Source organism: Leucopleurus acutus (assembly GCF_964270905.1).
Source record: "Leucopleurus acutus genome assembly, chromosome: 16".
NCBI lineage: Eukaryota > Metazoa > Chordata > Mammalia > Artiodactyla > Delphinidae > Leucopleurus > Leucopleurus acutus.
The window spans coordinates 19,386,870-19,412,093 of NC_139158.1; the positions used below are offsets into that span (position 1 = coordinate 19,386,870).

Sequence of the window (25,224 nt, forward strand, 5' to 3'; positions counted from 1 at the left end):
CTGTTTGGCCTTGCAATGCTCCTTTCTCTATTCCAAACTCTGACATTTCAGTTTGTTTGGCCCCACTGCGCATCAGATGAACTTGGATTTGACAACAGAAGGAAAACCAAGTGTCTTGTCCATTCATGTGGAGTTTGAAAGGAAAGGAAAGCCCTGGTTCATGGACTCAAGGCTGCTCCAGCTGTGAGCTTCTGGTAAAATACAAGACCTCATGCCACTCACTGGTGGGCACTAACCTATCCCTGACTTGATTCAGTTATTCCACCAATTCCATTTCCCTCTCTTCTCTGGCTTCCTCATCTAGTCATTACTTTTATCATAGTGAACTATGTATCTCAGCCTAATTAAAACCACTTGGGAATAAAGTGGGATATATAAAGTAGTAGTTGCAAGTAATACAGTAAGTAAGCATAACTGCCAAATCTGAAGTGATTAATTCTTACACAAGAACCAGCAATGATGAAAGCATCCGCCCCCCTTTTTAAAAAGAAACAATATCTACTTATTCAAACTTCATTTTATTTAAAAGGACAATAGACATAACTTAAGCGGCAGCCATGATCCAATTACATTCTATCAGACACTGCATGGGAGAGCATCAGAAAAATGAAATGTAAAATTTATGTGGTAGGTTTAGTTTAAGCAAATAGAGCTGGATTTACACTGGAGAAATGGTGCCGTCTTAGAGGTAGGGCACTCATGAGATGACAATGACGGCAATAACAATAATGATGAAAGCTGAGACCCACCGGCCACTTATGTGTCTAACCCTGTTCTAGTGCTTAGGCGCTTCAGAGTTGTTGCCTTATCAATCCTCAAGACATCATAAGCATTACTATTATTACTCCCATTTAGCAGATGAGGGACCAAAGTTCAGAAAGGTTAAGCTACTTGCCAGCAGCTAATAAACAGCAGAGCTAATTAGGAGCGGAGGTAGGTGTCAATTCTAGGGTCCATATTTATTTTGACATTTTGCCATTGTCTCAGCTCCCACTCCCTCTCTTAAGGAAAATTCCAAACATGATATACCACTGTGTGGCAAATTAGCTTAGAATTCAGGGCTGCTTGATTTCATGTTTCAATGTTCCTTCAATTACATGACAATTTCACCTTTAATTTCTGATAATCATTCAGTCCAATGTGTACAAACCAGCAAACTGACCTTTAAGCCAAGTTTAGTCAAAGTTTCAAGATAAAATCCAATGAAAAGGGAAGGAATGAATGTAACAAAATATCCTTTTAATACTAATCAGAGGAACAACGATTTGGTGTTACTTAAGTCAGAAAACAAGAGTCTCCCCTGGCTCTTCCCTATTATTTTAAAATCACTAAGTCCTGTCAATCCTGCTGCCTACCTAGCTCTTTTTTCTCCTCCTGTGATTGCAAAGATTTCTGAATTACTTTGTTCTGGGTCCCCCTGTATATAGCATAGAGTCAGATTTTGCTTTATGATCCAATATGAATTTCTTTTAATTTCTTTATAGATTCTTTAAAAACTCTTTGAAAATGTTGATTTATCTTTTCTGAAACTGTGGAAGGCTTATAGTTTTTGTTTAGTGGGTATCTTTATAACTTACACATTTAATCTTCATTTCTTTTTGAAATATTTTGATTGAGATATAATTGACATACAACATATTAGTTTCAAGTGTACAACATAATGATTTGCTATTTGTATATATTGTGAAATGATCATATAGCTTTTGAATAATGACACATGAGATCAGACTACTGTCATCTCGTTTGACCACGCTCTGGATTAGGCAGAAGTTTCCTAACTAATCTCTCTGTCCACTTCTACTCCCCAGTTCTTCACACTGCCTCTTCAAAAATGCCAATCTGATCATGTCACTTTCCAGCTTAAAACTCTTCAACAGTTCTCCATTACAGAGGAGTAAAATTCAAACTCTTCAGTAGTTTGTAAGGCTCTTAAAACTCTAGCCTCTACTAACGCTTTATGGTTTTCCCTCCTTTGACCTCTGCCTGGCTAATGCCTGTTTATCCTTCATATCTCAGCTTAAGGGATCACAGGCCTCCTGGAAACCATTCCCAATTGCCCTCAACTAACTCTAAGACTAAAATAAATGTATTCCAGCTCCTGAACATTGTACTTTTCTCTGGCAATGAGGAGGGGAAAGGGATTTTCTAAACTCTGGTAAGTCACAGAATCTTAGGACCATAAAGTATCACAAATACCCCAGTCCAAACCTCACTTGACCCACAATTCCCCTGTTAAGCGGCCTTGCCTCCACTCTACTCTACTTCCCTTAATGAATCTCGTTTTTTGACTCTGGAAGGTGTAGAGTAAAGGGTTAGCACAGGGCTAGACTGCACATGGCAAAGAGCTTCAGACTAGTCCTTGATGGCTCCTGGGTTCCTGTAACTCACAGAATAGCACGCCAGATTAAGAGTTCCTCTGCATACATTGGGCCATGGCCATGCCAGAGAGTTTATGATAACAGTGTGATTTATGGTGAACATCTGCTTTTGTTTGCATGGGCCTGGGTCACGCTGTTTTGGTCTGAACTCTGAAGGGTCTGCAGGGGGTTGGAGATTGACAAGCAGGTGTGCTCCATGTCTACACAACTGACCCCTGACAAAAAAATGAGGACACTAAGGCTTAGCTGAGCTTCTCTGGCTGGCAATACTTTGTACATGTTGTCACACATTGTTGCTGGGAGAATTAAGTCCGAGAAACTGCACTGCGAGAGGACAGCAAAAGGCTGCTCCTGGTTTCTCCTGGACTCTTTTCTATGCGCCTTTTTCCGTTGTTGATTTTAATCTGGATTCTTCTGCTCTAATAAACCATAACCATGAGTGTTTCCGTTTTTCTGAGTTCTGTGAGTTCTTCTAGGAAACCAGTGTACTTGGGGATCTCTGACACGGAAGATTCTCCTGAATTTGCCCTTTCTTCTCTGCTCCACAACTACCTTACTAGCCCTCTAAGCTTTTAGATGGGGATAAAAACAGAACCCACGTAAGACTGTGATGCAGAAGATCAGAGCCAGCCAAGCGTCCCCACAGGCCTCTCCTGTTTCCAGGCTCAGCCCATCTCAGCCCAGCCTGACTACTGCTATCGGATCATTCCCTCTTAAAAAATGATCTCTACACTACTCTGGTACTATGGAAAAACAACCCCCGTTTTCTACAACATGGAAATACAAATGCCAATAAGGCCAATCAGGTTTTATATACAAGTGAAGCGACCTGCCTACAGAAAAAAAATCCCATGGTCCCTCCTCAGACAGAAACATGACTACAGGGAAATATTTCCCTGGTTAGGGAGTACAGAAAAATACTTCTCCACCAATGGGAGGGAAGGCACAGGTGTGAGGGGAATGGGAAGAATGAGCCATGGGCAGCAGCCACTCAACTCTGGGTGGTGACTGCTCTGGAGCTTGGTGCTGGCAGACCTTCACATTTCTACAGAGATGCCAGAAATCTGAATCTGTACGTGAAATTTCCTGAATGTTTAAACAGATGCTGGTTCAAAAAAAATATTTTCAAAATAGTGTGTAACAAAGCATAACACTCAGACCAGTTTTGGGATCTCTTCTAGAATACAAAGTTAGATGCCAATTTTATTTTTATAAGGACAAAAGAACAAACTGCACCAAAATAATAATGGAAATAAGATGATGAACATTTCTCTATTTTTTTAATATAAGGAAAACTGAAAACAAATAAAAAGAGTGTGCCTGAGAAGAAGATTCTAAGTCTCTACCAGGAGAAAGAGAGATAGTAAGAGAAGGAAGAGAACCACAGAGCCAAGAGGAGCGCTTCTGGGAGAAAATGATAGTATAAACAATTAGAGAATTATTATAGTAAGAAAAAGCACTTTCTTTAAACAGACTGAAAAGCTTAAAAAAAAAAAACCCAAAAAACAAAACCCCAACCTTTTAAGACTTGAAATTTAGAGGGTTCTTATATACAGATATAAAACCAACCTGGTCTTTCTTTCTAGAGATGAAGACCAAAACCACACCAGGTCAAGGTATATTTCTGAAGTCATTTTTACAAGGAAGGAAAAAATACAACAATGAAGAAAGAATAAAAGCAACCACAGAGAAGAAATTTTATCAAACAGTCTTGATTTTTAAGGGGATAAAGTAAAAGCCTGGAGATCTCAAAATAATATCCACGAAGGGAAGACTACTAGTCTTGGGCTGCTTCAGATGAGTTACAGGGCCTGCTAAAGTAAAGAAAATGAGAACATTTTGGGGGTGGGGAAGCATATAAAATTTTTGTAATTTGTATTAACAATACAAAAATAATTTAAAAAAAGAAAAACTGACAGTTTCAAGATGTCAAGTTAAGTAAATAAAGAATAGTAGAATAAACTCACACTTATGGTCAATTAATCTACGACAAAGGAGGCAAGAACATACAATGGAGAAAAAGAAAGTCTCTTCAATAAGTGGTGCTGGGAAGACTGGACAGTTGCATGTAAAAAAATGAAACTAGAACATTCTCTAACACCACATACAAAAATAAATTAAAAATTGACTAAAGACCTAAATGTAAGACCAGAAACAATAAAACTCCTAGAGGAAAACATAGTCAAACACTCTTTGAGATAAATCCTAACAGTATTTTTTTGGATCCGTCTCCTAAAGCAAAGGAAATAAAAGCAAAAATAAAAAAATGGGGCTTCCCTGGTGGCGCAGTGGTTAAGAATCCGCCTGCCAATGCAGGGGAGACGGGTTCGAGCCCTGGTCCAGGAAGATCCCACATGCCGCAGAGCAACAAAGCCTGTGCGCCACAACTGAGCCTGCGCTCTAGAGCCCGCGAGCCACAACTACTGAGCCCGTGTGCCACAACTACAGAAGCCCATGCACCTAGAGCCTGTGCTCCGCAACAAGAGAAGCCACTGCAATGAGAAGCCTGCGCACCGCAACGAAGAGTAGACCCTGCTTGCTGCAACTACAGAAAAGCCAGTGCGCAGCAACAAAGGCCAGATGCAGCCAAAAATAAATAAATAAAATAAATTTATTTTAAAAAAATAAACAAAAATAAACAAATGGGACCGAATTAAACTTAAAAGCTTTTGCCCAGCAAAGGAAACCATTGACAATGAAAAGACAACCTAATGAATGGGAAAAAATACTTGCAAATGATATGACTGATAAGGGGTTAATATCCAGAATATATAACAGCTCATACAACTCAACATATAAAAAAAAACAACACCCAATTTAAAAATGAGCAGAAGACCTAAACAGTTTTGCAAAGAGGACATGCAGATGGCCAAAAGGCACATGAAAAGATGCTCAACATCACTAATCATCAGGGAAATGCAAATCAAAACCACAATGAGATATCAGCTCTCACTGTCAGAATGGCTATCATCAAAAAGACCACAAACAAAAAATATTGATGAGGATGTGGAGAAACGGGAACACTGTGCACTGTTGGTGGGAATGTAAATTGGCACAGCCGCTGTGGAAAACAGTATGGAGGTTTCTCAAAAAATTAAAAATACAACTACTAATGACCCAGCAATCCCACTTCTGGGTATATATCCAAGAGAAATGAAAACAGGATATCAAAAAGACATCTGCACGTTTATTGCATCATTATTCACAATAACCAAGATATGGAAACAACCTGAGTGTCCATCAATGAGTGAAGAAGGTGTTGTATACACATACAAAGGAATAATATTCAGCCTGGAGAAAGAAGAAAATTCTGCCATTTACAACAACACGGACGAACCTTACGGGTATTATGTTGAGTAAAATAAGTCAGACAGAGAAGGAAAAATACTGTATATCACCTATACGTGGATTCTAAAAAAATACAACAAACTAGTGAACATAACAAAAAAGAAACAGATTCAGATATAGAGAACTAGTAGTTACCAGTGGGGAGAGGGGCAAGATAAGGACAGGGGATTAAGAGGCACAAACTATTAGGTATAAAATAAGCTACAAGGATATACTGTACAACACAAGGAACTTAGCCAATATTTTGCAATAACTACAAATGGAGTATAACCTTTAAAAATTGTGAATCACTATATTGTACACCTGTAACTTATATAATATTGTACATCAACTATATTTTAATTAAAAAAAAGAATAACAGGAACCTACACTGAAGTAAAGGAGAAAGAGCATCAACCTCCTTATTCTGAAAAAGAGAACGTTACTAGAATATGTTCATTAGATTGCTATGTATACAAGAATAAAACTATTTGTTTAAGCTAATTACTAAAAAACAAAAACTAACTGCTCACATTCCAGGTTTATGCAAAATCAAACAATAAAATGCATGATGAAAAATAAAAAACAGATACTAAGTTTAAAAAAACAGAGAAGATAAAATACAAAATTAAAATATAAAATTACTAATTGAATTGACTGAAAAACAAACTTATGATAATAGGCTGCTTATAAGAAGACATCACCACCCACTACCTGCATGTCACGTGCCAGGCAATGAGGTAGGAGCTTAATAGTTATTATCTCATTCAATCCTCAACAGTTCTATGATGCATCATTTCCACTTTACAGATGCAAACACTGTGGCTTAGAGGTTAAGAACTGGGATCAAATCCCAGGTCTATCTGCCTTCAAAACCTATGCTGCGGGCTTCCCTGGCGGCGCAGCGGTTGAGAGTCTGCCTGCCGATGCGGGGGACACGGGTTTGTGCCCCGGTCCGGGAGGATCCCACATGCCGCAGAGCGGCTGGGCCCGTGGCGCGCTGGGCCTGCGCATCCGGAGCCTGTGCTCCGCAACGGGAGAGGCCACAACAGTGAGAGGCCCGTGTACCACAAATAAAAAACCAAAAAAATCCCTATGCTGCATGATGACATGCCATTTATATAACGCATACCATATACATACCAGTATGCCCTCAGTAAGTATGCTGAGCACTTGAGACTATACGATATACGTTACACCTAAAACAGCAGTGTGAGGAAGGAAACATTTTTACAAAGAAACTGAGGGTCAGACATGCAAAACAGACATGGAAAAATTCATTTTAATCAGAGTAGACAGAAAACCATACGGCAGAGACATTTTTCTGGGTCTCCACGTCCTACCTCTCTACCCATTCTTCTCCAGGTTTCTTTACTACCACTGGCTCTAGGATTGTGTGTCCTTATTCCCTTCTATGCGCCGTCTCTCTGGGCAACCTCATCCATGTCGACGACATCAACATTCTGATGAACACAAAATCTTACTCTCGCCCAGATTTTTCTTCTGAGTACCAGGCCTCTAATTCTAATTTCTTACTGGGCTTTTCCACGTTGAGCTATCCCTAAAATACCACACTCAACAAGTCTAAAATCCATCCATTATCTGTCCCAGCAGGCCTGCTTCAATTCCTACATTTACTCTACCATTAACTGCATTACCGGCCACTCATCCTTTCACCTAGCAAATGTCCCTCAAGTGCTGCAATGTGCTCAGTGGGGCTACAGGTAAGCAAAGCATGGACTCTCTCCTCCAGGAATTTATGTCCTGTTACGGAAAAAGGCCTAAATGGATACTAACACAAGACAGATACACATAAGAGGTGCTATTCGAACACAAAGCCTGGAAGAGGCTTCTTGGAAATGACTCTTGAGCCCAGGGTAAGGTATAGGGTTGGACTGAGGAAGGCAAGAAGCACAGGAGGCACATCACAGATAATCATATATTTGCAGAATGAATTAAGTTAGTTACCAAGCCCTTCTGTCCTTAATTCTAACACTCTCTTCAATGCATTCTGTCTTCTCATGTCCGTTGCCCTCTGTCTCACTTAGACTCCTTTAAGCCTTAGGTGCCTTTATATATCCATCATTTTCATGTTTAAAGTGATTTTTTTGGCACAAAAGTTTTCCATGATTGCTCAATACCTACTGTTGCAGCTACACCTTCCTCCTTTCTCTCACTTGTACCTTCAGCCCCAGACATGCCCACCTAGCAGAGCTCACCAGGAGGTCCTGTCTTTGAACGTTTCACATGCTATCCTCTCCATGGTGTTCTTTCTCCACTCCTTTGGTAAACCTGAAGACTCAGTTCAGACCCATGGTTTGTTATTCCTGACTCACTTCTCCATTAGATTTCACATTCTTATACTATTTATCCTATTGTATGTATTAACTTTTATAGCAGCTATCACAGTGTAGTAAAGCTGTTTACATGTTTATTTTTGCTACCAAACAATGAGCTTCTTCAGGGCAAGTATTTTTACTTGTTTACATAGTCAATTGTGCACATGTATGTACATATGTATCTATGTATTCCAGGTGGCCTAGCAGAGTTCTTGGAAAGCAGAAAATACTCCATTAACAATTACTAGATGAATGGAAAGGAACTGTTAGAAATCAAATTATGTTGGAAGTTTTTAATCCCTTATACCAGATTAAATTGAGTAAATGTTAAGTAGAAAACTAAAACAATAATAGCAAAAAACTAAATGATCATCTAAAGAGGGAATAATTAAAAAATAAATGTGTAATCTGACCTGTTTTTCACAATAGCACAATAAAGGTCATTTTTTTTGGTTTTAACTAAGACTTAATAACTAATAAAGCACTTTTTAATAATGAGAAAAGGTTCTTAAGAGAATTTAGCTATGAAAAAATACATATATAAAATAAAATAAAGCCTAAATTTAATATTCTACAGTTATTTTTTTAGAAGTCAAAATATAAGAATGTATTTTATACCATGTTTGCTGGAGTTCTGATCCAAAGATGTGTTCACAGAAATGCTGTCCACTGTAGTCCACTTCCTTAGTCTTGACTGTGGCTCTTTAATACTGTTCATATCCATATTTACATTCAAGTTTGAGTTCAAGCCTAAAAATAAGATAATAATTTTAAAAAACCACTTTATAAAATATAGCGTATTTTCCTTCTGGTACCACAACTTTCATTTTCTAGAAAAACATATGTAGCTAATCTAATGTTTTCAATCCTAATGTTCCTTAATAAATACCATCCTGCAAATGTGGCACAGCCAAAAGATTACAGACAAAGGCAAGGCAGGCAGGACAGACACTCTGGACTCCTGGCCGATGCCACGCAGAAACAACGTCAGAAGAGCGAACCATGGCTAGATTATCAAAGAAAGCAACACAGAAATCCTAAATAGCTTGTCTAACACTCATTAATATAACATTTTCAAAACTGTTAGTACCATAAAACTGTTAGTACTATAATTGCATTAACTGTGGGAAACTACTCCATATAATACTGATTATTTTTAAATTCCTTGGCAAAATAACAGAAAATTCTACGACAGCCAAATATTAAAGTTTATCTCTCTATTAAAATATACCTCTTTAGGTACTTCCCAAGAGAAGAATTACATATGATCACTTTCAGTTGCTAACTTTCGCTTATAAACAATTTTCAACTGCCTGACCCGCCAAAGGACAGTATCATTTAAAAGTAAAAATGTCCTGCTCTAACAATTGTACCTTAGGGCGAGACTCCCATATCCCAAGGTGCAACTTACTTGAACTCTGCTGATGACACCCATCAGACTTAGATATTCTCTTGGAACAAAGATGGAAATTTCTATCTGAGATACTATAGTCAGAAAACTGACCATTAAGCCAGTGTTTCTTAAAGTGTGATCCTGGGGACCATCATCAACAGAATAATCTGAGATGCTTATTAAAAATGGAAACTTTTCGGAATTCCCTGCTTCCACTGGGCACGGATTCGATACCTGGTCGGGGAACTAAGATCCCAAAGGCCGTGCATTGTGTCCCGCCCCCCCCCCACCCCTCAAAAAGAAGTGATGATAGATGTTTTCTTAAGCTTAAGTATGCACAGGGTAAGAAATTACAAATATAGGGACTTCCTTGGTGGCGCAATGGTTAAGAATCCACCTGCCAATGCAGGGGACACAGGTTCAATCCCTGGTCCAGGAAGATCCCACGTGCCACAACTACTGAGCCTGCGCTCTAGAGCCCATGAGCCACAATTACTGAGCCCTTGTGCCACAACTACTGAAGCATGCGCGCCTAGAGCCCGTGCTCCATAACGAGAAGCCACCGCAACGAGAAGCCTGTGCACCACAACTAGAGAGAGCCCGTGCACCACAACTAGAGAGAGCCTGCACACCACAACTAGAGAGAGCCCGGGAGCAGCAATGAAGACCCAACGTAGCCAAAACTAAATAAATTTAAAAAATAATAATAATTAAAGTATATAAATGGGCACACAACGAAAAGTAAGTCAGGGTGAGTTCTTAAAAAGTAAGTCAGGTTCTATTACTTTCTTGCTTCAATTTTCCCAGTGCTGAAACTCACACTAAGATCCTGCATGCCATGTGGCACGACCAAAAAAAAAGAAAAAAAGTTTTCAGTGGGAGCCAGAATCTTTATTTAACACACATCGAGGTGGTTCTTAATCTAAAGTTTCAAAACAAATGGTTTTTAGATACTTGGGTCTGATGAGTCCCTGTGATACCAGGTCAAGTTTAAAACTTTAATTAAATATAAACTCTCTAATGCCACCCCTATTTGGAGAAATTAAATTTGCTGCTCTCTGGACTCATTAATTAGACCCAATACTTGGCAAGTTTTTTCTGTGAAGGTTTAGATAGTAAATATCTTAGGCTCTATGGGTCACATGGTCTCAGTGTCTCTATGCAACTCTGTTGTTACAGCACAAAAGCAGCCATAGGAAATACATTAACAAAAGAGCATGGCTGTGTTCCAATAAAATTTTATTTATAAAATCAGGCAGCTGGCCAAATTTGACCAATGGGCTGTAGTTTGCCAATGCCTGATTCAGACAACCATATTGGTGCTTGCCTGGGTTAAGCAGACTTCCTTTTTTTTTTTTTTTTTTAAATAAATGTATGTATATATGTATGTATTTATTTATTTATGGCTGTGCTGGGTCTTCGTTGCTTGCGCGGGCTTTCTCTAGTTGAGGCAAGCGGGGGCTACTCTTTGTTGCGGTGCGCAGGCTTCTCATTGCAGTGGCTTCTCTTGTTGTGCAGCACGGGCTCTAGGTGCGCAGGCTTCAGTAGTTGTGGCACATGGGCTCAGTAGTTGTGGCTCGCGGGCTCTAGAGTGCAGGCTCAGTAGTTGTGGTGCAGAGGCTTAGTTGCTCCGTGGCATGTGGGATCTTCCCGGACCAGGGCTCGAACCCATGTCCCCTGCATTGGCAGGTGGATTCTTAACCACTGCACCACCAGGGAAGCCGCTAAGCTGTAAGGGTAGCGAGGTTAGGAAATCCCTTATTTAGAAACTTATCTCCTCATTGGCCCAATTTATATGTCCAGTATGTAATCAGTGAGAGTCACTTCCTTTCACTAGTGAGACCAAAACCTCTCAGTGTACACTTGGGTATTCGTTTACCACTATACTGTTGTCTCTGGGATGACCCGGCTTCTCTGGTATTCACCTACAGTGGTAACTGACAAGGGAATGTAAAGAGATTGCTAACAACTCCTAAAACTCAAAGTTCCACCTATGGCCTAGCTGAGAGTCCATGGCAATACCAGGGAGAGCCAAATCCTGTATCAGGTTCAGCCAAAGTGAAATGGCACCAGGGGCAACAGCAGGCCCAACTCCTGCCCACAGCCCAGAACGTGCTAGTTAACTGACTTGTCTTCAACAAAACTGGGCCTGTTAACCAACAAAGCTGGTTTACAAGAGAGAAAGAAAAAGTTAAATGAATAGAGTGTGAACAATCAAAGGTCAAAATATATTCAAAGGCACAAGAAGAAAAGGGGCCTAAGGAAGGAGAAGACATATAAGCCTGAAATTCCCAGAGGGAATAAAAAGCCTGGAGACGTCATAAAAAAAGAGAAGGGGGGGGGGGTGCTACGGCAAAAGGAATAAAGGCAATCCCTTCTCTCACCCCTATTTTCTACATTTATGCCAGTAATCATTTATAAATATTTAAATAGTAATTAAAATTTCAGATGTGACTGTTCCCAGTTGTTTCCTCAAAGCAGCACTGCTCAAAATTTCTCTGGCGTGCTCTAATAATTTCAGTCCTCCCCTCCAATTCATATCCTACAATTAAGATATCTGAGTGTTAAAAAGAAATAATATCTTTACACTAACTCATTTCAAAAGAGCATGGGATTTTTTAAATAGTGTGATTTTCTTGAATGGAGAGAGGCGTTCCTGAAGCGTGAAGAGGCTAGCGCTAGAAGAGGCGTGGCCACCCTCTGAGAGGGAACGGCTAAAGATCAGCGTGGCACTCACAAGAGAACATATGGACAGGTAAGACAGCAGGATGTTAACTTGTGATCATGAAGCACCAGCCGAATGCTTTGGCCAAGGAGAAACCCACCTATGGGGAAGTTGCTGAAAGCATTTATTGGTGATGGCCCTTTTTGCAGCTCAGGTGTAGTGTGGGGCATGACATTTTCAAGGAAAGATTTCATGGCTGGCTGATGGAGTGACTGCTGCTGAGATGGCGGAGTCTGTTGCTTCACCAGCAGGTTTGGATCAAGTTGACGAGACGGCTGCATCATCTGCTGCTGCACACTAAGAGGTCGACCCTTAAAACGACAAGACGACTGTGAAAAACTGTGGAGAAAAGTCTTGACAGACACCTTCATTCCCCTTCACTTTTGAATTCACTTCCTTCTCAGTAGGAAGGTGAAGAATCACTATATACCAGTTAATAAGACTTCTGGGCAGACAGAAGACTTAATGAACAACCTTTTCCATTATAGTTTAATAAAGGCATTTCGACTGTCTTCTTACAATGGAGTTGATATAAGCTGAGTACAAGCAAAGCAAGGGGAAGGATCAGATCTACCTGCTGGTCTTGCTGCTGCCGGTTCCCAGAAGGCACGCTTCTCTGACTCTGTGCCCTTTGCTGCTGCGCTAACAATCGCTGGAGGGAAGATTGCAAAAAGGTCATCAGTATCACGTCATCACAGACTAGCGTGCCCTAGAGTGACGGTGGCAGAGGGACCTACAAAGGCATGGTTTCATCTAGTCAATGCCCACATGCCCTGCCTCATCTAGTATCTCTTGTTTGGACTCTCTGGCCTCCAGCCATTCTACTGAATTCAGTCTTTTGCTCAATCTAAACTTCCACTCCATCAGGGAAATTTTTCCTCCTCATAATACCCTGACCACCAGCCCAGACCTGGCTGGCCTTGCTCACAGAGCACCCTGCCCTTCGAGTTCACCATCTGTCTTCACACATGGACTGTTAGCTCCCTGAAGGCCATGGCTATGCCCGTTTTGTTTACTGCAACACTTCCTGTGCACACTCTAGTGTTTAGCACACAGTAGACACTCAATAAATGTATACTGAATAAGGCTATTATTCTACTTACCTGTAACTGGGAGATCTGAGAAAGCTGGTTTAGTTGGGATAGCTGGTTCAGCATGGCTACCTGCTGAGGGCCAAAGAGCGGATTCAGGCCACCGTTGTTTGGTGCATACTTCAGCAATGAAACTGGAACCTTAGGGTCACAATGGTAGGTTAATAACAAAGGTAACTCAAGCTAACAAAATGTACTGTGTATTTTAAATTATCAGGAGAGCAATTAAAATTTGTGGACTATTACTGGGGGGGATTGTGTTCTAACTGTCTTTCTTGACTTCACTAATTTATTGTTCACATATGTTTTCACGTGTTAAGTATAAAGTGACAGAGATGAATCTTAAGCCAGTCAAATTTACTTTGCTATTGTCCTCCTCCCCTCAAGGTATTTTATGAAAGAGAATGATAAATTTTAGATTTAAATTATCTTTGACTCATTTTCTTCACCCTACCACGTCCCTCTGTAATAATAACTAATTCAGAATTACTTTCATCTCAAAGTTGCCAATAAATACTATGATGATCAACTAGTCATCTCATTCAAATATAAATTTATTCAAGGTTCTTTTCCAGGTAAAGAGTAGAGAATATAGTGGAAATTTATTCACCTGAGGGGAGAGTAATGGAGGAGGCACTTGAGCACGGAGATTAGGCTGAGATGAACTGAGAGGTTGTGCTGGAGGCTGCTGCAGGCCCCGGGGTTGTGCTGCTGTGTTTCCAACACCAAACATACTGGGATTGCCATTCTACAAAAACAAACAACCACCACCAAATAACACTGGGATTCTTTAGGGACAAACACCTCATTACCACACTGAAATACTGATTTAAACACAGCAACTACATGTAAGAGAGATCTTATTACTTATACAAATCAACAGAGAGCCTAAAATACACATGTGGACTTACCTGTCTAACAGAATTCAAGTTTTGCATACCCAGCCCTGCTATGGAGCCAAGGGCCTGGTTAGGTAGTGCACTATTTGAAGGGGGAAGCTTCATGCTTTGACTGGACATAAACTGCATGTTTTGGGATTCATCTGCTACAATGCCATCCTGATTGGACAGACAGAAAGATGTGCAACACCAGCCAAGCAAACAAGTGGAAGGGAGAAATCATTGCAGGAACAGAAGAGAAGTCATATGCCATTCCAGCATCAACAGGAAACAGGTAGAAAACAGAAGAGATCGGATTAGTGTTAATTCTAGAGTACATAGAAAGAACCAAACATACTTTATGGGATTAAGAGGAAAATATAAATGCAACCCCTATGATAAATCGAGACATAAAAGGACAATGAACTACAAGTCCAGTAATATTTGGCACTGGGTTATAAACACTTTATATTATATTAAATGTTCTAAACTGTTAATGAGAAAATTATGCTATGAAGTGTATTGCTTTCTTAGCCACAGGGTAAAACAAACAAAAAACAAACGAACAACTTACCTTATCAAAATAAGGACTGCGCTCCATGGAAGACTCTTTGGAAATCTGAGGCCGAGAACCAGGGCCTTTCCCGACCGTTCGATTGTAATCACCAATATTTAGGCTATGTTTATCTATCTCCATTCGTTTGTCTTGTAACATTCCTAATAAATGCAGGAGACTACGTTATCAAGTAGGAAGATAACTAACCTAGATGGTTTCAGATAAATGTACAGTAGAAAGAAAAATACTCACTTCCAAACCAAAATGAATTCTGCCTTGACCAGGACCATGTGAAGAATGCACTTAATAAATCTTGCATTCCTCACAAGTTGGGTTTAGCGAATACTGTTATTTTATTGAACCAAATTAACTTGAAAATAGACTAGGAAACAGACGGTTAAGACATCTATTGGTCATCTATAATCTGCTTAATTTTAAAATAACAACATAGTTTCCAGTAACAAACAACAGAAATAGCACTAAGACAAACCACCATCTAGCATATGCTTACAAAGTGCCAGGCACCGTTCTGAACATGCATTCTCATTTAATGCTAATAATTCTACTATCATCACCCCCATTTAGCAGACAGGGAAAGGTCTTCCTCTTTTCTCAGGGCTTGCTCCGCTCTCCTCATTCTGACTAAGCTGCAATAAATATGACCTCCTCTCATGGAAAGCCCGTCTGGCAAAAAATCTTCACTCAAAATAGCCAGCTCCCAGGCTACAATCCTACTTAAACAAATCTCTAACTCCACGTCCTTATCATATGATACCCGTTCTGGGTTCTCTTTCTCCTCCTCTTTCCATAGCTGAGCCCACTTCTTTGTGTTTCTTCAATGCTGGGATGTACTCAGTATGTTTAAGGTCTCACTCTTTCAACTCTCTCTCTCAAACTGGCCTCCCCCAGGCTTATTCACTACCAAGGTGACCCTCAAATACAAATGCCTACTCTGAATTCACTCCTGTGCTCAGTCGCACATCTTTAACTGCCTGCTGAGCATAGCCACTTGAGTGCCCCTTGGTCACTTTTAACAGGTGAAACCAAGCACATGATATCGCCTCTAGATCTTCATGGGACTCAAAAGTGGCATCTTCATTCTCCTGGTCACACAGCCTTGAAACCCTGGTTTTTACCTTGCGAGAATACCTTTTCCTCCCATTTCCCTGTTCCTCAGGCTCCACATTTTCTCAGTCCTCAGATCTCACCCATAATTTCCTTGCAGCTGCTGTCCTTCTTTGAGATGCCTGCTGCTGCAGCCACCACAACACTCACCCCTACTACCCCCATCCTAGGCAAGTGGAAAAGACAAATTTTAACAAAAGAATTCTTAAAATAGGTACAATTTTCAAATGCTGCTGCTTTCCAGAAGTACTGGTCCAGATATGTGAATAACCCACACTTCAGCACTTGTAATTAAGAGCTCTCCCTTAAATGGCAACGAACTTTTTTTCTTTGGCAACAAACTTTTGCAACAACCTCTCTGTTCTCTTTCCCCCGTTAATGGTGTCAACATTCACTGACGCACCCAAGCTAGCCATCTTGAACTCTTTTCCTCACTCTCCACATCTAATCTTGTAACCAAACCCAACCAACTCTTCTTCCAAGTCTCTCTCCAAGCTGTTCTTTCCTAACAATCCACATTATTTTTGCCTACCTAAATAAAATCTTTTCAAAAAGTGGCATGATACATCCTTTCTCCAAACCATTCTGCGTCACTTCATTCATTCATTCATTCATTTTTGGCTGCGTTGGGTCTTTGTTGCTGCGCGCAGGCTTTTCTCTAGTTGCGGCGAGCAGGGGCTACTCTTTGTTGCAGTGCGTGGGCTTCTCATTGCAGTGGCTTCCCTTGTTGCGGAGCACGGGCTCTAGGCACATGGGCTTCAGTAGTTGTGGCACACAGGCTCAGAAGCTGTGGCCCGTGGGCTCTAGAGCGCAGGCTCAGTAGTTGTGGCGCACAAGCTTAGTCACTCCGTGGCATGTGGGATCTTCCCAGACCAGGGCTTGAACTCGTGTCCCGTGAACTGGCAGGCAGATTCTTAACCACTGGGCCACCAGGGAAGTCCCCACATCACTTTAAAAACCATCTGAGTGCCAAATGTGGCAGCCGCCCCTTGACCAATCTTTTAAGAAGACCCTTGGCTAAAGTTACCAATGACTCGTCCTAACCCCCAGGATCAAATCCATTCCATGACAATCACTTTCCTCTTCTCAAATCTCTATTCTCATCTGACTACTGAAAAATTACTCTATTCTACTCTAACTTGTTCCATTTCTCCTCAGATCTCCCTTAAATGTCATTATTCCCCCTGGAGTTTGTCTTTGGTCCATTACTCTATAAGCCTCTAGCCGACCTTCTTTTTTTGTTAAACTTTTTAACCTTTTTTTTCTTCCTGGCCGTGCTGGAGCAGCTTGTAGGATCTTAGTTCCCTGACCAGGGATTGAACCCAGGCCCTTGGCCGTGAAAGCTTGGAGTCCTAACCGCTGGACGACTAGGGAATTCCCCAGTCAACCTATTTTTTGAGGCTGTACTACCATCAGTGTCTAGTTACACTTCTTATCTCCAGCCCTATCTCTTCTAAGCTCCACATCCAGATTTTCTACTGCTTACTGGACGTCACCACCTGGTTTTCATAGCAACTTTAAACTCAGTAACCTTGTCTATCAAACCTGTTTCCCCTACTATATTTCCTATCTCAAATAATGCCCAGTTATTGATTTATTGTCTCTCAGCTCCAAATTCACACTTTCTGACTGCTCTGTGAAAGTATCTGGGCTCTACATTTTTTTCTTTCACCAGCTGGCACTGAGGCTTTGTCAATAGAGGGCGCTGGAGAGACACTGCAGGCGGAAGTTTTGCCTACGTGCCCTTGGCGGCTTTGGCAGTGCTTCCAGCTTCTCCTGTGCCCTACACTTGCAGTACAGGGTGATCAGCCTCACTCGGAGGCCAGCTTCTCCCAGCATTCCCACATACCTCCAGGCAGCTTTGTAGCAGAGTGTCTAAGGTGAGACATCTCTCCATGAACAGCTTTTCCCAGCACCCTAGAAGGGTAGATTTCCAGAAAGTTCCAACAGCACAGCAGCACAGCAACTTCTCTGCCATTCAGTGAGCCATGGAGGAGGCAGAGCCTTGTCATCACAGGAATAGATGCATATTCTGGATACGGACTTTCCCCCCCTGCCATTCATGGTCTCACAAAAGGCCTTATCCATCACTCCTCACAGCACTGTGTCTGATCAAGGAACTCACTTCATAGTAAAGGAAGTAGAGTAACGGGCTTAACTAACTGGTCTTACCACATATATCATCACCCAAAAGTAGCTAGCCAAACTGATAGGTACAAGTGGTTCCTGAAGACCCAGTTACAAAGCAAGCTGAAAGACAACATTCTAAAAGGATGGGCTTCTGTCCTACAGGATACAGTTAAGAACCGATGTCACTGAACCAGCTGGCAAGGGGGCGGGGGGCTCACCTGCTGGCTGGAGTGAGTGACTCTGATTACCAAGGGGGACCTGGTTTCCTGCTACAAAACGAAGGCAGCAAAGACTCTGGAATACGGGCAGGTGGGCAGGGGGTGGGTGTGTGCGTCTGGGGGTGCTTCTTAGTAATTCCATGCCCAGTAGTAAAGGTTAATGAAAAAACTATAACAACCAAAAAAGCAAAGATGACTGAGGGCTCAGATCCTGCAGGAATGAAGGTTTGGGTCACTCCACCAGCAAAAGAACCCAGAGCAGCTGAGGTGCTGGCTGACAGTGGGGAAGTATGGAATGGGCAGTAAAAGAAGGAAGCCAAAGATCCCAACAAGAGCTTGTGACCAATTACAGAAATAAGGATGGCAGGAGTTTTGCATGTTATCTGTTGCTTATCTGTATAGGGCATCTTCTTTTCTCTTCCCTTTTTTCACTTTTTAAGCCGCTGAACAGCTGTTTACGCTGTTGAGTTTATAGTTTAGTCTTTAGGTTACTCCTTATATCTGCTATTCGTATATTCATATCTTCTTGAGGAGTCTCGTTATTATCTCTTCCTAGCCAATCCCTCATTAGTCTAATAGTGATTCTTTACATTTGTATTAAACTTTTCCTGTTCAAACTACTATGTAGTTTCTCTCTTCTGCCTGGACTCAGACTAATACAACAACAGTGCCACATACTAAACTGCCCAGGCAAGAAAGCTGGGAATTAACTTTTACCACACCCTCACCCTCATCCTCCACAGCAAATCGATTCAAGCCAGTTATCAAATTTTACTGATTCTAATTCCTATATCTACACTGAATTAAGATTCTTCCCACCAACTGTCTTAGTTTAGAGCTTTGAAAATTCTCACTGGCTACAGCAACAAATCTCTAACTGGTTTTGCTATGTTTAGTATCTTTTAGTCTTCCTCTGCTGCCAATGTTTTCTGTCCCAAGTTATTTTCAATCTACAGCCATGATTATTTTTGTGAAACATAAGACCAAATCATTTCATTCTCCTGGCTTAAAGTTCTTTAATCCCATACTTTCAGAATAAAGCTCAGACACCCAAGCTCCTCATGATTTAGCACCTACCTAGTTTTCTGGCAACCCCACCTAAGTAAAGCTTTCACCGTCACCACACTCCCACCACCACAACCAATTTATATTTCTTCTTCCATTACATGGAACTACTTGCCATTTCCCCAGTATGGTTTAAGATATCTCTATCATGTATCTGGGTCTTTGTACACATTGCTCCCTAGATTAAGAAGACTATATCACTCAACCTGGATAACTTATTCTTGACAGGACTAAATTTGAGGTAATCAAAGGCTAACAGTGTCACTACCTTAGATCTGCACAGTGATTTACACTTTAAAAGGCATACTAACTCATAAAACCCCCACATTCTAATGTATGCTAGAGAGAATAGGAACACTGAAACAGAAACCCAGGTCTCCGTCTCCTGGTCAAGGTCAGTGCTCTTTCAGTAGGATCATGTCACATAAGTTTCTCCATCAATGATGAATATAAAACTCAAACTGATTTAATTTTTTCTTACCTCCAGAAAGGTCCATCTTATTGCTCTGTACATTTTCTTCTGGTGAGTCTCTCTGAAGAAGGAAAAAGTAGCATGTTAGTAGACCTTAATTTATCAATGAAAATAAATTAAAAGTGAAGAATTTTACTTTATTTCCTTATTTGTGAAATTTAAGTGGATCATAAAACTTCATTTTTCACTGCCTAATATGATAAAAAATATTTTTAAAAATATGACGTAAAAAAAAAAGATACGTGATCAATGTTTTTAGCTAAAACTGTAAAAATAAAGAAGACATCATGGAAAATTTTATTCTAACCTCAGCATATTCATAAGGACTCAAAATAATTATTTGTTAAGAAAACAAAAAAAATGAAATCAGGGTATTAGGGTAAGTTTATGGATCACCATTAAAAGGGAAGGAGGTTGCCAAGAAAACATACTTACCGAAAAACTGATATTTGAAAACTGTTTAACAAATGGATTTATCCATGCTTCTTCTTGTTTGTTTCCACCTTTCATCATTCCCTTTGTAAAATAAAAGAGTAGAAAGATGCCATGGCCATCTCTATTTATCTGGGTATAGTGATGGATTAATAAAACTTCAAGACAATTCCCAACTCTCATTTTTAGCCAATAAATTTCTCCTCCAACCAACTCTTCTCACAGAGTTGTTCATAATTAAAAATCAACTTATTTGATTTTCAACTTCCTTTGCTCCAGTCCTCTGGTATAGCTGTAATGCACAGAGAAATCTCTAAAGGCAAGCAGTCAGAAGGAAAAGACAGAAGCAAAGGGCCTTGATGACCCACAAAAAGTTAAAAAGTCCTCTGGATAATGGAGAACTGTTCATCAGACAGTTTCCAATTTATAAATGAACTGTGTCCTAAAAGATTAATTATAATTTGGATTTGTAGAATTCTCACACAAAACCAAAGTAAGAAGAGTCACCAGGTTTCAGGTTAGTCCAAAGAAACCAATTAAACCCATAATTTAATTATGCTATGTGCACTGTACTGAAAAAACACCATATGTTTCCATATGAAAGGGTATTTTAAAATTCCAATTTATGCTGCCAAGAACACAATATCCCCAGCAGCAACTAAAGCTGGGATTCCTCCTACTTGGTGTTGGCTTTCTGTGGCTGCTTAGGGTATGGCAGGTACGGAAACTACTTGGAGACATGACTTCAGAGAAAAAATGATCCGTGATTAGCAGTTTGGTAGACAGGGAGGCTGGAAGCCATAGAGACCAAGGCCTCCCATTAACGTGAGGATCACAGAACAATTCTCAGTTTGTTGCCTTCATTTCCCTTTCCCATTGCTACTACCTATTCCTTCTGACTGTGGAACAGAACACAGCTTCGTAATTTCCCCCTAACTGCAGGTCTCTGAAGCAAGCATCTAACCCTTTCCAAGGTTTCTGAAGTGGGCTTTGATTCCTTTTCCTTTTTCACCCCCACCCCATGCCTAACTGGTTGCCAATACCTGTCTCTTTTATTCCAAATGTCTCTCACAACAATCCCTTCTACTAAACATTTATTCTTGCTTCCCAATTCAGGCTGTCCTTTCTAACCAGAATGAATGCAGAAGCTTCCGAACTAAGATCACTAACTCTGGTCTCTCCTCTGTTCCAATTTATCTTTCATACTATCACTGGTTAGCTTTCTTTAAAGAAATTAATTTTAAAAACCAAACTGATGTTGCCTTCCATTCAATTTGACTGGCTCCATATTTTATACAAAATGAAGCTCAAATTCTCTGGCATGTTACTGAAAACACTTTGGTATCTGCCCCTAATCTAACTACAGATTAGATTGTCACACCTCTTCTCTAAAATTCTGTTATTTTAGTAACATCAGCCTAACACTTTCCCTAACACACCCCACCCCGAGGCATCTTCCAAATTCAAGCTAACACTCCTTAGAGCAACTCTTAATGCCCCATACTAGACCCTGAGCTCCTTGAAGGTATGCTCTTACCCTAGTGTTTCTGAACCCCCAGCACCAAGCACAGTACCTGGCACACAGCAGAGGCTAAATAAATATTTGCAGTTGCTTTCTAAAAGATTTTTACTAGTAGAAACAAAGGAGAAAGAGTAAAAAGGCTACACACCCTTTCCCTTCTCCTTTTTTTGCCACTCAGACCCTGTAAGGAAAGACAAAGTCACAAAACAGCATGGTCCAGTGGGAAGAACACAGGGTTTGGAATTGGAAGACCTAAACTTAAGTCCTTGCTCTGTCACTTACTAGTTATGTAACTTTGGGCAAGTCACCACTTTTTCCAGTCTCAAATTCCTCATTAGTATTCTATCTCAGAAGGTTATGAGGATCAAATGATTTATGTAAAATATGGGAAAGCACTTCATAAGCTATATGGTGAGGCAATAGGCAAATTCAGCCAAATGAAAATTTTTTAAATGAAAATGGCAGGTCCTAGACTTAGAATCCCAGGATCAAAAGGGAGGGACCCTGGCAGTGAGCTACTAGGTATTTGACTTCTAAGGTCCCTCAAAAACAAAGTGTTCTCAAATAGGGTGGAGGGGATATATTAGAATCACCTGGGAGATTAGGCACATATTTTCAAAATGGTCCCCAAGAAAATCTGACACCAGTGTTCTCAAACCTGGCTCTGCTTCAGAAACATTCAGAGAGCTTGTTTAGGACAAGAAACTTGGTCCAATTTCCAAAACAACAGTAGCCTAGGGTATAGGATATTATACTTTTTAAACAAATGTCATACAATTCTGATGAACAGCCAGGTTTGGGATAAGATGTGTCCACATTTAAAAGCAAAACAAAACTCTACTCATTCCTAGGGATTTTTGTCACAGGACCTTTCAGGGTGGAGAAGGGACAAAGATGGGGGATGAGTAAGGAGGATGGTAACTCTGGGTAATGCGGAGGTCGGGGACTCCAGGTGAGGAGGTGGAATGGGAGACGAACTGGCAGTGGGATGGAAAGAGTCGACATGGAGATTTGCCCTTCTCTTCATCCTCAGCACTGCAGGTACCACCCTGGGGTGAGGGGTTGTCCCAGGCAGCACTGGTGGAGGGGGAGGAGGAGAGAAATCCCAAGCTGTAGCAGTGGGGAGAAAGGAAGTTCCTGTAGTCTTATGTTTTTCTAGGTGGCTGCCCATACAAGAGGTTCTACCTAAGTTGGGGACTGCATGGACTATACTGATTGCATTAAACGGGTAGGCAGAACATTAATTTTCTATGGGTAAACTACCTTTGGAATTTAAAGTTTCAAGGGCTTTGCCCTTGAAATGTTTACCTTCGACGACATTTTCTTTGTATATGGTGGCCAATTTAAAGATGAATTAAGCTCTTGAGATGAATTACTATTCCACATTCCAATCTCTACATCCTCTTCCTCTTCCCAGCCAGTGGGGCGATTTCCAGGCAATGGCATATCATCACCACACCAGCCATCTTGCATAGATTTTGGCCCTGATTGTGGATTTGTGATAAAGAGAAACATGCTTTAATCAAACAATTCTTTCTGGAGGCTGAGCATTCATTAAGCAGGCAGAGCAGGGGGAGAACCTAAAAAACCCTCTTTTATCTCCCTTACCAGATCTGCATGGCAAAAATGTATGCTATATGCTGAGCCAAAAGCTACATTAAACAAGAATTTATTTTTATTAAAATTTTCAATAAAACACCTGCCATGCTTTTACAAATCAGAGGGTTCCTAAACACGGGACATCGGTGGCATTCTTGTTCGTACTTGCTTAGCAAGCTGCATGGTGACGCACAGGGCCAAGAGGACGAACAGAATTTTTAAAAATTTTAATACATATTTTTTAGGAGAATGGCCCAAAAGCATAGCAAGTCAAAAGCAGAAAGTATTTCATCTCTATACTCGGCCTTTGGAATTCCTATGGGAATAGTGACAATGTTCATCTGAATATTGAGGGTCCTTCCTGAACTCTGTTCATTTTCTGTGTAATATTCAGGGAATTATCTGGAACCTGAGCCAGACAGTTTGGACATGTGTCCCCATGACTATTATACTCAGTCTCTCGTGCTGGATAGCATGAAAGTTGCTTGACTATTTCTAAATAATCCAATTTGATAAAATATAATTTAAATTTGGTGAAGTGCATGCAAATCATTAATAGTTATACACTTCTAAGAAAAAGAAAAGATAGGAAAATTCAGAAAGGTAAAAAAGCAAACCACATTAACAAGTTCAAAGAGCCAAACAAATAGTGAAATCATCCAGTATGATAATACATGGATACATTATCAATGACATAAGCATTATCCAATTACTTAATTATAGTCAATGAGATCACCACAGCCAGGAATTATCAATAACTTACCAGATTTGCTTAATGCTTGTGGACCAACAGAGCTGGAGCCCCACGTGGATGTGCTGGATGCCGCAGCAATGGGTTCGCCCCAGCTGGGACCACTGTCTATGGGTTTACCCCATGCTGAAGTACCATTATCCACAGTTGTGGCTGGAGTAGAAGTCTCACCCCAGGACTCACCCCAGCCTTTAGAAAGTGTGGGAAAAGAAGTCATCAGCACACGGTAGAGGCAATAAGGAATACTTAGGGAACAAAAGAAGACGACCTTCACATTTATGTATTAAATAATAATGTTGTGATAGGCAGAAAGGATGGCATCTGTTTTATGTAAAGAAGACAAATAATTTCCCATTATTATAATTTAACTATATGGTATGAATTTTTTTTTCACCTCTTCTTTCAGAATTGCCCTCTGGGTGTACAGCAGATTCTTTTGAATAACCTTAATTATGGCAAGTCATCCTCCTTTGAAGATGAATTTAACTCCTGGAAAAGTCAAGTCATTCTGAGTCAAACCTAGTGAATTAAAGCAGGTGATCAAGCTGGGTACAGTATGTGTATAAAATTTTTACTATACGTACAACCTTTCAACATCACTGTTCTGGAAAAAGCAATTTACTGTAAGACTAATAATAGGTAGGCATCCTACTTTTATACATGCTGAACAATGCTTCTTAAAAAATTTATTAGGTTGTCCGAAGCAAGGCAAAGCCAAGCCATAAACACGTTGTTTAAAAGAACCAAAACAGCCTTCCCCTTAGATACATACCTGTTTTCTCTAAGAATTATATCTAAATTAATAATACTCAGAAAAAAAGTTAGGTGCTGAAGGGTTAGTTCATGAAAACACTTCTGTCTCTACATCCAATGGATTATTCAATAAAACCTCCATTCACAAAGGCAACACATCTCAATGACAACTAATGAAAAATGTCATTGTAAAGATAATTTGCAGAGGATAGGAATTAGTTCCTTGCTATGAGACGAAAGTGGAATGTACTAGAAAGATATTATTAAATGTTTTAAGCAAACATACATACATGCTATATCCAATAGACTTAGATTTCATGCCTACTTAAGTAAATTCCTTCTAAGGCCAAATATAGTACCTAGTTTCTTAGAGAGCACTGTGCTTATTAGATACTTGTTTTATTTCTGGGGATATTTTAGTCCAATAATAAAACCAAAACGTGATGGCTTGACTCAGAAGAACTGAAAAA

At 40.3% G+C, this 25,224-nt stretch overlaps 1 protein-coding gene across 4 annotated transcripts in view; it reads right to left on the reverse strand.

Moving 5' to 3' along the window:
• The window catches only part of TNRC6A (trinucleotide repeat containing adaptor 6A), a 96,083-nt gene that overhangs the window by 11,295 nt on the left and 59,564 nt on the right, over positions 1–25,224 (reverse strand). For 3 of the 4 annotated variants that reach the window (XM_082857512.1, XM_082857510.1, XM_082857511.1), the window contains 11 exons: positions 24,014–24,190; positions 22,960–23,135; positions 21,800–21,832; positions 20,133–20,213; positions 19,707–19,758; positions 14,706–14,848; positions 13,864–14,001; positions 13,266–13,394; positions 12,737–12,814; positions 12,263–12,473; positions 8,663–8,794 (listed from right to left, as the gene is read on the reverse strand). In XM_082857512.1, the coding sequence (XP_082713638.1) occupies positions 8,663–8,794; positions 12,263–12,473; positions 12,737–12,814; positions 13,266–13,394; positions 13,864–14,001; positions 14,706–14,848; positions 19,707–19,758; positions 20,133–20,213; positions 21,800–21,832; positions 22,960–23,135; positions 24,014–24,190 (1,350 nt within the window). Of the gene's footprint in view, positions 1–8,662; positions 8,795–12,262; positions 12,474–12,736; positions 12,815–13,265; positions 13,395–13,863; positions 14,002–14,164; positions 14,312–14,705; positions 14,849–19,706; positions 19,759–20,132; positions 20,214–21,799; positions 21,833–22,959; positions 23,136–24,013; positions 24,191–25,224 lie in introns of all 4 variants that reach the window. The other variant, XM_082857513.1, reaches the window with a different exon arrangement.